This window comes from Stegastes partitus, unplaced genomic scaffold (genome assembly GCF_000690725.1).
Source record: "Stegastes partitus isolate 25-593 unplaced genomic scaffold, Stegastes_partitus-1.0.2 Scaffold1007, whole genome shotgun sequence".
NCBI lineage: Eukaryota > Metazoa > Chordata > Actinopteri > Pomacentridae > Stegastes > Stegastes partitus.
The window spans coordinates 88,511-98,536 of NW_007578738.1; the positions used below are offsets into that span (position 1 = coordinate 88,511).

At 41.4% G+C, this 10,026-nt stretch overlaps 1 protein-coding gene across 1 annotated transcript; it reads right to left on the minus strand.

Annotated features, from left to right (window-relative positions):
- Positions 1-4,458: 4,458 nt before the first annotated feature.
- Positions 4,459-6,504, minus strand: LOC103367033 (uncharacterized; the record flags this gene model as incomplete). The annotated part of the gene is made up of 6 exons (XM_008294928.1): positions 6,409-6,504; positions 6,101-6,326; positions 5,882-5,986; positions 5,577-5,792; positions 4,767-5,099; positions 4,459-4,628 (listed from the first exon to the last, which is right to left on the minus strand). Coding segments are annotated over exons 1-6 (1,146 nt in total), but the record flags the coding sequence as incomplete, so codon positions are not given.
- Between the last annotated feature and the right edge of the window lie 3,522 nt (positions 6,505-10,026).

Here is a 10,026-nt window from a genome sequence, read left to right on the forward strand (position 1 = left end):
TTTTTTTTTTCTTAATGGCCACTCGGGTTCCGTGCAGTTCAGATCAGAGGTAAGACATCAAACACAATCACATGGTGACATCTGCTGCTCACCATGAGATTAGGAGGCCACATGCTGGTTGGGGCCTTTAATAGGGGGCTCCATGGTCCACTAAAACTCTTGGCGTGGTACACCAAGACCAAAAATCTGTAGGTGAAATTTAGGAAATCTGTTTTGCTGTTGTAGCACAGAGGGTTGATGCAAACTATATCAATATGAGAGTTAGAAAATCAGATACGTTGGTTTCTTAAAGGCACCAACTATCTGATGTGCATAGATGAACACAGTTCGCATGTATACAAAGCAGTCATCTAGTCTATGCAATACAGAAAGGTACATATGGGTTTTTTATGGGAAAAAATAGCATGACTTTTATACAAGATAAAAGTAATAAATTGTTGTAGAGCATCTATTCTGCAGTTTTATGGTGTGTGTCGATACATGCCCCCAAATGTAGAAATGAATATTGAAACATACAGATAACTTTAGCTTAGTGTCAATGTATGCACGTTGTAGAAGACGATGTAGACAGTACTTCTAAATATATAACAGGATTAAATGCACTCTGGTTGAAAGTGTGTCAGTTTATAAAATAGTCTTTGTCAACAAAAATGTATTTCAGAGGACATAGTGGGGGAAAAAACACAACAATTTTTCAAAAGCAGAAATTCAATAAGCATAATGAAGGAAAACCTGAATCAGAAAATATGGAATATAGAAGATGTGTTTTAGAAAAAAAATGACTTTACAGTGACAGGGAAGTGTTTTCTACCAGCTCTACCTTTCCATTCAATTACACACACAGATAATCATATTAAATTGGTCAGTTGAGATGTTTATTTTAATATCTAAATACTGTGCATGTTTGCATATGGACATATAAACATACAGTACAAGCAAAGTAGTATATATGCAGGTGATAACATACAGTTAATGTATATATGAGTATAAATGCACAGTTCCCAATTACAATTTCCATGTTCTTATATTTAATGTCACCTTATTATTTGTTTCGACAGTAACTCTAAAATTGTTTCAAAATTTTCCTCATCAGCCCTAAATTTGGCAGCACATGAGAATTGTTTTGAATCAATAAACTATAAAGAAAATACTTATTCACAACAAAAGCGGGGCTTGAATAACACAGTATGTGTGACTCTTGATTGACGAGACTGATGAAACCTCTCTGGTAAACAGAGCAGAAGCAGAAGCAGAACGGCGGTAAAGTTGAATGCGCCACAAAAGAGTCGATGCACATGTAGTTTCCCACGGTGCCCTTCCCCCCCCATCCTGAACAGTAACATGTAACATATCTGTGGGCAGCGACTTTAACCATTTACTGAAAGTGATTCATTTGTCTTTAGATGTTGCCTGTGCTCTGTGCAGCTTCCATTCTATTCAGAGGAAAATGTTCCCCCTGCTGCTCCCAAACATAGCTGCTTAACACACCTGAAAAATGTTGGTTATAACATTCAAGATGGGTCCTTCTTGATATTTCGTATCACAGCATTTCTTTTGTGCATAACTTGTATTTTACTTGTTTTATTTCTGACAATTTCTTGGTCATGTTCAGTTGGCTTGAGGCCCTTTTGCCTGTGACGTATAGGAAGAAAAAAAACAGCCAGTTTATAGTGAGCTGGCTGCATAATAGTTCAAATAGTTGGTCTTTAACATGTTCTTTCAGTTATCATGAAGAAATCTAATGTAAATGACTAACGCTGTAAAACATAACCCAATATTTAGGCCTTTATTTATACGTTACACTTAAGATTAAAGCTACAAACTGCATTTTTTACGAGTTCACATCTCGTGTATTCTGTTGCAGCTTAGGTTATATATATAGTCTGTGGTTTAGCTTTATAGATGTCACAACCGATAGTAGGTTGAGTTCAGCAGCAGAAATTAACCCTCAAATAGAACGCGGGACAGTTTACAGCTGCTGCTTCACTGGAAATGTTTAAAGAAAAAGATATCAGTCTCTTGTAATTTAGTTTTAATGCATTTACACAATAAAAATCAGGCTAAAATGACATTATCTAATAACAGCAGATGGATATGTGCATAGGAGGAATACAGTACAGAGTCTGATGCATAGTTATGTTAAAATAGTTTTTATAAAAATGATCAACCGTGATTAAAGTAGACATTATTATATGGAATCAGCAGAAATAAAACACAGTCATTACAACATGCAGATTACAACAAGAAAAAGATTCAATCATAATGAGGAAACTGTTAAACTGCAAAACTGAGTGTATTCGTTTTCTGTCAGTGGCAGTAAGATGTAGCAATGTGCTTTTTTTCCCCCACGGGAAGTTAACAAAAACCTCTGACCAACTTAAACCACCATCAACATTCAAAAGTTGCGATAATATTTAAAAAACATATGTGTCCATCAGCCACAGATAGCCTCACCACATCCATCACTCAGTGGCTGCTAAGGCAGGCGGAAGAAATAACGTTTGCATCTTTTTGTGATCTCCACTTGAGTCCACACACACGAACTTAAAGGCGTATTTACACAGATTCAAATCGTGACTTTTTAACTTGAATCTATAAGAACAAGGCAGCTGTCTCATCTGCACTCTGCATATCACCCCATACTACACAGTGTCTTCCTGCTGCTTTGCTGTTTTTTTCCGTGCTGCTGGTTTCACGTCCATGAGTGCGATGTTCTCGTATGGCTGCCCCCGCTGAGGGAAAGAGAATACAGACAACTGAGGAAGAGTACAGGAGCCGAGCTGAGGGGTGGCCACGGTGACCGCAGACTAAAGGCTGGCCAACTCATGAAACCAAGAGTGAAGCCTGTTAGACGCTGCAAACATTTTTGCAGAACCATTTCTCCACTTAAACTTTTTGACAGTACAGCCACGTACAACCAAGCAGTTTACACTGATTTTGTAGATAAATAATAGGTTTGTGCATGTCTATTAGTGAAAGTGTGCGTGATTATTGTTCAGTTGTGAACTTAGTAGAGGCTCTTGTACGGACTCTTCTGAAACCTACATTGAAGAGCTTTGGGAACAAATGGTACAAACTGCTGACTGCAGCCAAAAGACAAAAACATGCCAAACAAAAGGCTCGATGGATGCTGTGTGACGTCTCATCTAGGTGGCTGTCCTGAGCCATAAGCGTGTTGTGTATGCGCACCTACAGTGTGTAATGCAAATTGTGGTATCAACAATTAAAAAAAGCTTAACTTCAGCAAAAGCTCCAGATGTTCAATCAGTTGAGGGTTACATAAAAAAGCTTATTTTAATGTATATGGCTTTTTGTGTATTTCTACAACCATCCATCCATCCATTATCAATACACCACTTAATCCTCACTAGGGTCATGGGGGGCTGGAGTCTATCCCAGCTGACTCAGGGTGAAGGCAAGAGACACCCTGGACAGGTCACCAGTCTATCACAGGGCTACACTTAGAGACAGACAACCAAGCACACTCACATTCACACCTACGGACAATTTAGAATCACCAATTAACCTCAACATGTTTTTGGACTGTGAGGGAGGAAGCTGGAGAACCAGGAGAGAACTCACACTGCACGAGGAGAACATGCAAATTCCACGCAGAAAGATCCCAGGCGTCCTAACTGGGACACAAACCAGGGATCTTCTAGCTGCAAGGCGATGGTGTGAACCACCGATCCACCTTGCAGCCCCCTACAGTGATTTACTGAAAAAAAATTCTACGACTTTGTGCCCCCACCAGTGTGAGTAATGATCTCAGTCTATGCTCGGCCACTCTGACAGAATGTCATGGTTTAAGGTTTTCCACTCACCTGGTCTGTTCTTGGCTTAGTTGTCACAATTTTCTTCTTTCTGTTTTTTCATTGTACAAATTAGGGAAATGATTTGTGTTAAAAAAAAACAAACATACATTTTTAGTCAACAAAAGGACACTGAATACAGGAAGTGGAAGCACACAAGTCTTTTACCTCTTCATCAGGTAGAGGAGAATTACAGCAAGCAGGATCAGTGATAAAGCAGCAATTTTTACTGCATTCAATATTGCCACTGCTGTCTTTCGAGCTGGAGAGATTGATGTGAGATGTAAGTTAAGGGCACAACAAAACCACAGGCAACAGATTTGTCCCTTAGATCACAGTCTTCATAATGAGCAGGATGGAAGTTTACGTTTTTCTTTTACCAAATCTATGCGGAGTAACTTTTTTACAGGAACACAGTTGAAACACGATGATATATATTTCACCAAAGTCAAATTAAGAGCAGGTGAACGTTACAATTGATTTTAACAGAGCACTAATTAAAAACAGAGGCATTTGCTTCAGTTTAGTGCTTCAAAATCAGTTGTGGATAAACTTTAAAGCCGCGCTCACCTCGAACAGTGAGAGCCTCTTCGGCTGATGTCATGTTTTCGTGGGTGTTCACAGCACAAGAGTAGTTTCCTGCATGCTGAACGCTGACTGGGTCCAGAAGCAGGTGTTTGTTTTGGCCCAGAGGTCGACCGTTAAAGTACCAGATGTAGTTTGTGTTGCCAGTCAGAGGACAGCTGGTGCTGCAGGTCAGCGTGACTCTCTGACCTTCTGTCACCTCTGCAGAAGGAGTCATGGTCACCGTCAGGCCTGGAGGACAGATAGAGTGGACACCAAATCATTTTGTGAAACACGAACCAGACTTTTGTACAGATGTTGAGCACAAGCTGCTGACTGCTGCTCGCATGAAGGAGCAACAGATTCTCTAGTGAAAGACAACTGTAGTACCTGTAACAACTAACAGCACTCCAGGTAAATCAGATCCTTCACATTCTTCATAGATGCCGAACTCGAAGGTGTATTCTGCCGAGTCATTCTTCTGCAGGTCACTGATACTCAGAAAGTGCTGGTTTTCCATGTGTTCATGATGCTCCACGCGGTCTGCAGCCACAACAAGCTTCTTTTCTTCACCCAGTTGCTTTATTTTATACCATGCTTTACAAACTTTCCCGCTGTAGATGGGATCTGAGTATTCACTTGAAATGTTGACTGAATCACCTTCCAGGGCACAGATTCTCTCACTTACATACCTCATTGTGTTGCACATTGTACTACCAACACCTGAAATATAAATTAAAAACTTTTAGTAACAGCTAAATTCAACCCTGGATAAAAACAAAACCAAAAAAAAACAACGCTGCAGTTTTACAGAATTTTCATTTGGTTGTGATATTCACAGTGCAAGTTTGTCCTGGAGATGTTTGTTGCAGCCAACCCTTTTAATTTGAACTTTCAAAAAGGTCAGCCCCATATCTTAACATTAACTGATTTCCATCCAGTCATTATTTGCACCGTCTCATATTTTGCACCAGGCAGGAACTTGTTTCTGTCATCAGTCTGCAGCTATCTGTCCACACAGATCGACCGCTATTGGCTGACAGGCTTAAACCCAAGAGCTTCTATATGTCAAGCGTCTGTGTTAATCGCTGCTCTACCATGCAATATTTTGAATTTGTCAATTAATGAATCAGTTTATTATGTTCCTTATTGCCATGTGGGCATGTAAATAATTTATACAGATGCCCTATTCATACTCACAGTGTTCACGAGAGTGCACATCTTCATTGCCTTTTATCGCACAGGAGATGCTTTCTCCATGGGAGCCAAAAACGGCAAGTTCTGAAGTCTCACAGTCACTGTATAGCTCTCTGTTCCAGTACCACCGATAGGCAGTTCGAGGCTCAATCTCAGAACAGCTGGAGATGCACCTCAGTTTAACAGAATCCCTCAAAGAAGTCATTTGAACTCTTACATCTGTTGGGAGATTAGGAACACACGTTTAATCTCGCCCAGTAGTACATTTCATGGTGAATGGTGTGTTTACATGTTTGTGGAAACATCACCTGTTGGATACGTAATGGTGCAGGGCTCATCCATAGATTTAGCCTTATAAGAACACATTTTCCCTTTAGCATAGGTCACACTGAAGCAGACTGGCGAGACAGAATCTGCTCAAAAACAAACGAGACTCGATTATTGAGCTTAAGGATGGTTTACACAATCATCGGTCCAGTTTCAGCTGAGTTTTATCTCAGGTTTTTTTTTTTTTTAACGTCACTCACCCACTGAGACTTCAGGAGCTCTGAGGTCCTCGTAGCCTTTGACAGCACAGGAGTATCTGACGGCTTCCTCGCTGCTGACCAGCTCTTGGTACCAGGGAGACCAGTCCTCATAGACAAACTCTCCGTTCTTGTACCAGATGTAGGCTGCAGGGTTTTCAGTCAGAGGACAGCTGGTGCTGCACATCAGAGTTACCGTCTGTCCCTCTGTGGAGGGAATCACCTTCACCTGCAGATCTGAGATGATGGTGAATAAAATTAGGAAACTCTCAACTGATGTTAAAATAAAAAACAACTGGCAGCTGCTGTACCTGCAACACGGAGCGTAGTTTTGTGGCGCAAACAGTTTTGTAGGTTGAAAGTAGTTTCGGTGCAGCAGTAAGTATTTTCATCGCTCTCTCTTGCATCGTTGATCGTTAGAGTCAAGTTGCTCTCTTCAGCCGCTGTGTGCGTTATATGTTTTTCATCGGCAGTGGGAAGAAAACCCGAGTCAGTTTCCTTTACTGTGAACCATTTCATGCTTGAAGTTGGATGCTTCAAGGGGCAGGTCAGATTCACTTCAGAACCTTTCAAGACACAGATGCTGTTTGCTTGTCCCTGAATGCCTATAAAAGAAGCAGAGTTGTTTCTTTTGAACACTGGATGTTAACTAATCATAACAGTGCAGCATGCAGAAAATATAAAAACATTTAGAGCAGACATGTAGCGTTTTTTTAATCTTTGTTACTATTTTATGCCATTAAAAAAATACGTGTTCAGTTCTTTTGAATTTTAATCAACATTATTACTCAATTTGCTCTTACATGTATGTAAAATATTGTTCATTTGTTTCATTTCAATGTTTGTTTTTTAAGATTACAGATTGTAGTAAACAGTAACTAATACCTGAGATGTGCAGGATGAAACCCATAAACACCCATTCAGCTTCTGATACCAGCATGGCTGCAGCAGTCCTTTGGTTTCTAATAAGAAAACAGATAAAATAAGTTTTAAAGAACAGTTATATTAAAATCATATAAAAGAAAGTGAACTGTAACTCACCAGTCAAATACTGACAGCAGTCTGCGAGCAGGGCGGCTTGTCTTTTGACAGACTGGACTGTTGATTAGTGGGAGGACGGTGGACAAACCACATGCAGCTCAGTTATCTCATCTTCCTTCCTCTGTCAAAGTGTCTCTGAGAACATTTTATGATTGCACTGGTGGATAATGGTGAAAGATATCAGAGCAGGAGCCCAGAAACGTGATGCTGCTCATGAAGAAATTGTTATCTTTGGTTGGTTTGTGCTGCAAAAACTGAGAGGAAGTAGGTAATGGTGTAAACTCGTCTGTTGCATGTAACTGAATTAAGAAATCAAAAGACAACATGAATGAGACAAAACCTTAAAAAAGATGAAACATGATGGCCACAAATGTACAAACAAACCCAGAACATAAAGATTGATCATTAATCTCTTCCATGCGACTGTTGCTACACATTCACTGATATGCCAGCAACAAACGTGTTTTCATTTAACACTACAGCCGTGACCAAAAGTTTTGATAATGACATAAATATTCAGTTTCACAGTTTTCATAATGGCAATCTGCATATAGGGCTGCAAGGTGACTCGGTGATAAGCACCGTCGCCTCACAGTTATAAGGTCGCTGGTTCGCGTCCCGGTGAGGACACCCGGGATCTGTCTGTGTGGAGTTTGCATGTTCTCCCTGTGCAGTGTGGGTTCTCTCCACACAGTCCAAAAACATGTTGAGGTTAATTGGTGATTCTAAATTGTCCGTAGGTGTGAATGTGAGTGTGTTTGGCTGTGTAGCTCTGTGATAGACTGGTTGCCTGTCCAGGGTGTTTCCATCTTCGTTCAGCTTTTCTAAGTTACATCTGTGTTGATAGATTGAGTCGTCAATCCAAGGAGACTGAGTAACAACACGGGCCGGGCGGGTCCTAATCGGAGCCACAGTGTCGAGGGCAGAGCCGCATGCCTTGTTAAAACAATTAACAGATTTGTTTATGTTGGAATATTTAGGGGTTGTCTTGAGTGTGTCGAACAAGATCTCAGAGAACCTCGTTATCGCGTGCTTATCAAAGATGCGTGACTGAATGTTTCGTTTCAGGGGAGCCGATATCGACATTTGTGATCAGATACTAAGTCAGCCACATGCAACGAGTTTGGAGACAGGCCAAGTGTGAAGACAAGATCACGGGTGTGTTCGGGGTTATGAGTGGGGCCAACAACATGCTGAATAAGATTAAAGGAGTTTGCAGTGACAAGAAAATCAGCAGCAAGAGAGTTCGAAGGGTCATCAGTGTAAAAGTTAAAATCCCCAACAATAATAATCTTGTTAAATGTAAGAAGAACTGAGGAAAGCAAGTTAGAAAATTCAGTCACGTACTTTGTGCAGTGTTTCGGGGGGCAGTAGACAACAAGACAGCACACCGGAACATCACATTCAATTTTAAAAGTGAGTAACTCAAAGCGATCCAGCGTTAAATGGAACGCATTTAAGTTGGTTTCTATAAGCCACTGCAATTCCCCCACCCCAACCTATGGACCTTGGGGTGTTAAGGTATAAATATCCAGGTGGGCAAAGCTCCACAAGGAGGCAGCAATCATTGGGTTTAAGCCAGGTCTCAGTGATACACAGAATATCCAAGTTCTGTGAAGTAACAAAATCATTCAAGATAAAGGTTTTGTTGGCCAGTGAACGTGTGGTAAAGAGGGCAAAAACTACTGGAGAAACTATTTTAGGACAGGAGGGCTCACAGGGAACCGTAATCAGATTATTGATGTCAGACCCATGACGGTAAGTAAAACTTTTCCTGGGTCTGTCTCTAATAATCACAGGGATTGAGCTGATTGTGACAATGACTGCTAGTAGTGGCAGGTGAGAGGCAGTTTGTAATTAACACTGAGTGTCCTGCAGAGAAGTCTTCGCAGGAGCGCAGAGTGAGTTTATGGACAGAACAAGTGAGGCTGATAGATTTGGGTGAAGGCGGTCCTATTTAAAAAGTTCTGGACGATAAAGAAAGGTGGTGAAATTGTCCACAAAGGGGATGTCTCTGCTCCTATAGTAGCCTTTTAACCAGATATGGAGTTGGAGGCAGATGGCTGAACTTCACGTCGCCAAAACGTGGAGGACCAGATATGACACACTGCTTACCTGTGTCCAGCAGCTGTCAATAAGGCACACAAACTCCTTTTTGAGTGTCTCAGATTCTTGGATTTTCAAGTCGTTGATGCCAGCATGCACAACAACTGCGGAGGCCGAGCTGTGTGTTTGGACCAACTGTATGGCGGTGGGTGTGATGTCTTTTACGTCAGCACCGGGATAGCAGAAAGTCCGGCCGTTGCGTACTCTTGCATGCCGGACCATCGAAGTTCCAACAAGTGGACGTCGCGGCAACGAGGAGGGCAACGGACAACTCCGAGCCTGGGAGTGAGCAGCAACAGCCGGTGTTGTGCCGACAAAAGCACCCCCAGTGACAGCCAGTCGCCTGTAGATGGCGTGTATCCATGTCTACTGCCCTTAAGAACTTACCAATAGTCTGCACCAGCCTGTTGATAAAGAAAATGAAAATTAAAAAAAAAGTCTAACAGTAATATTTAAAGGTCTGTACATGGTCAGCAACAGAGACAGATTTGGTCTGAGCATACTGTGAGAAGTTAAAAATGCTGGGACCAACAGGGACAGAGTTACACCCCTCAGTAAATCTGTCCCTGTTGTTCTCATTGTTTCCACGAGACCATGTACAGACAGTTAAACATTACTGTTGGACTTTTTTATTATTTTCATCTACAGACGAATAGCTTTCACTGCACTCCTTGAGAGGGGGCGCTTTTCACGGCAACACCTGAAAGAGCGGAAGTCCGGATTCGACGAATAACGAGCGAAACTCTGATGTCCGAGTGCTTGCGAATGCACCATGAAGACAA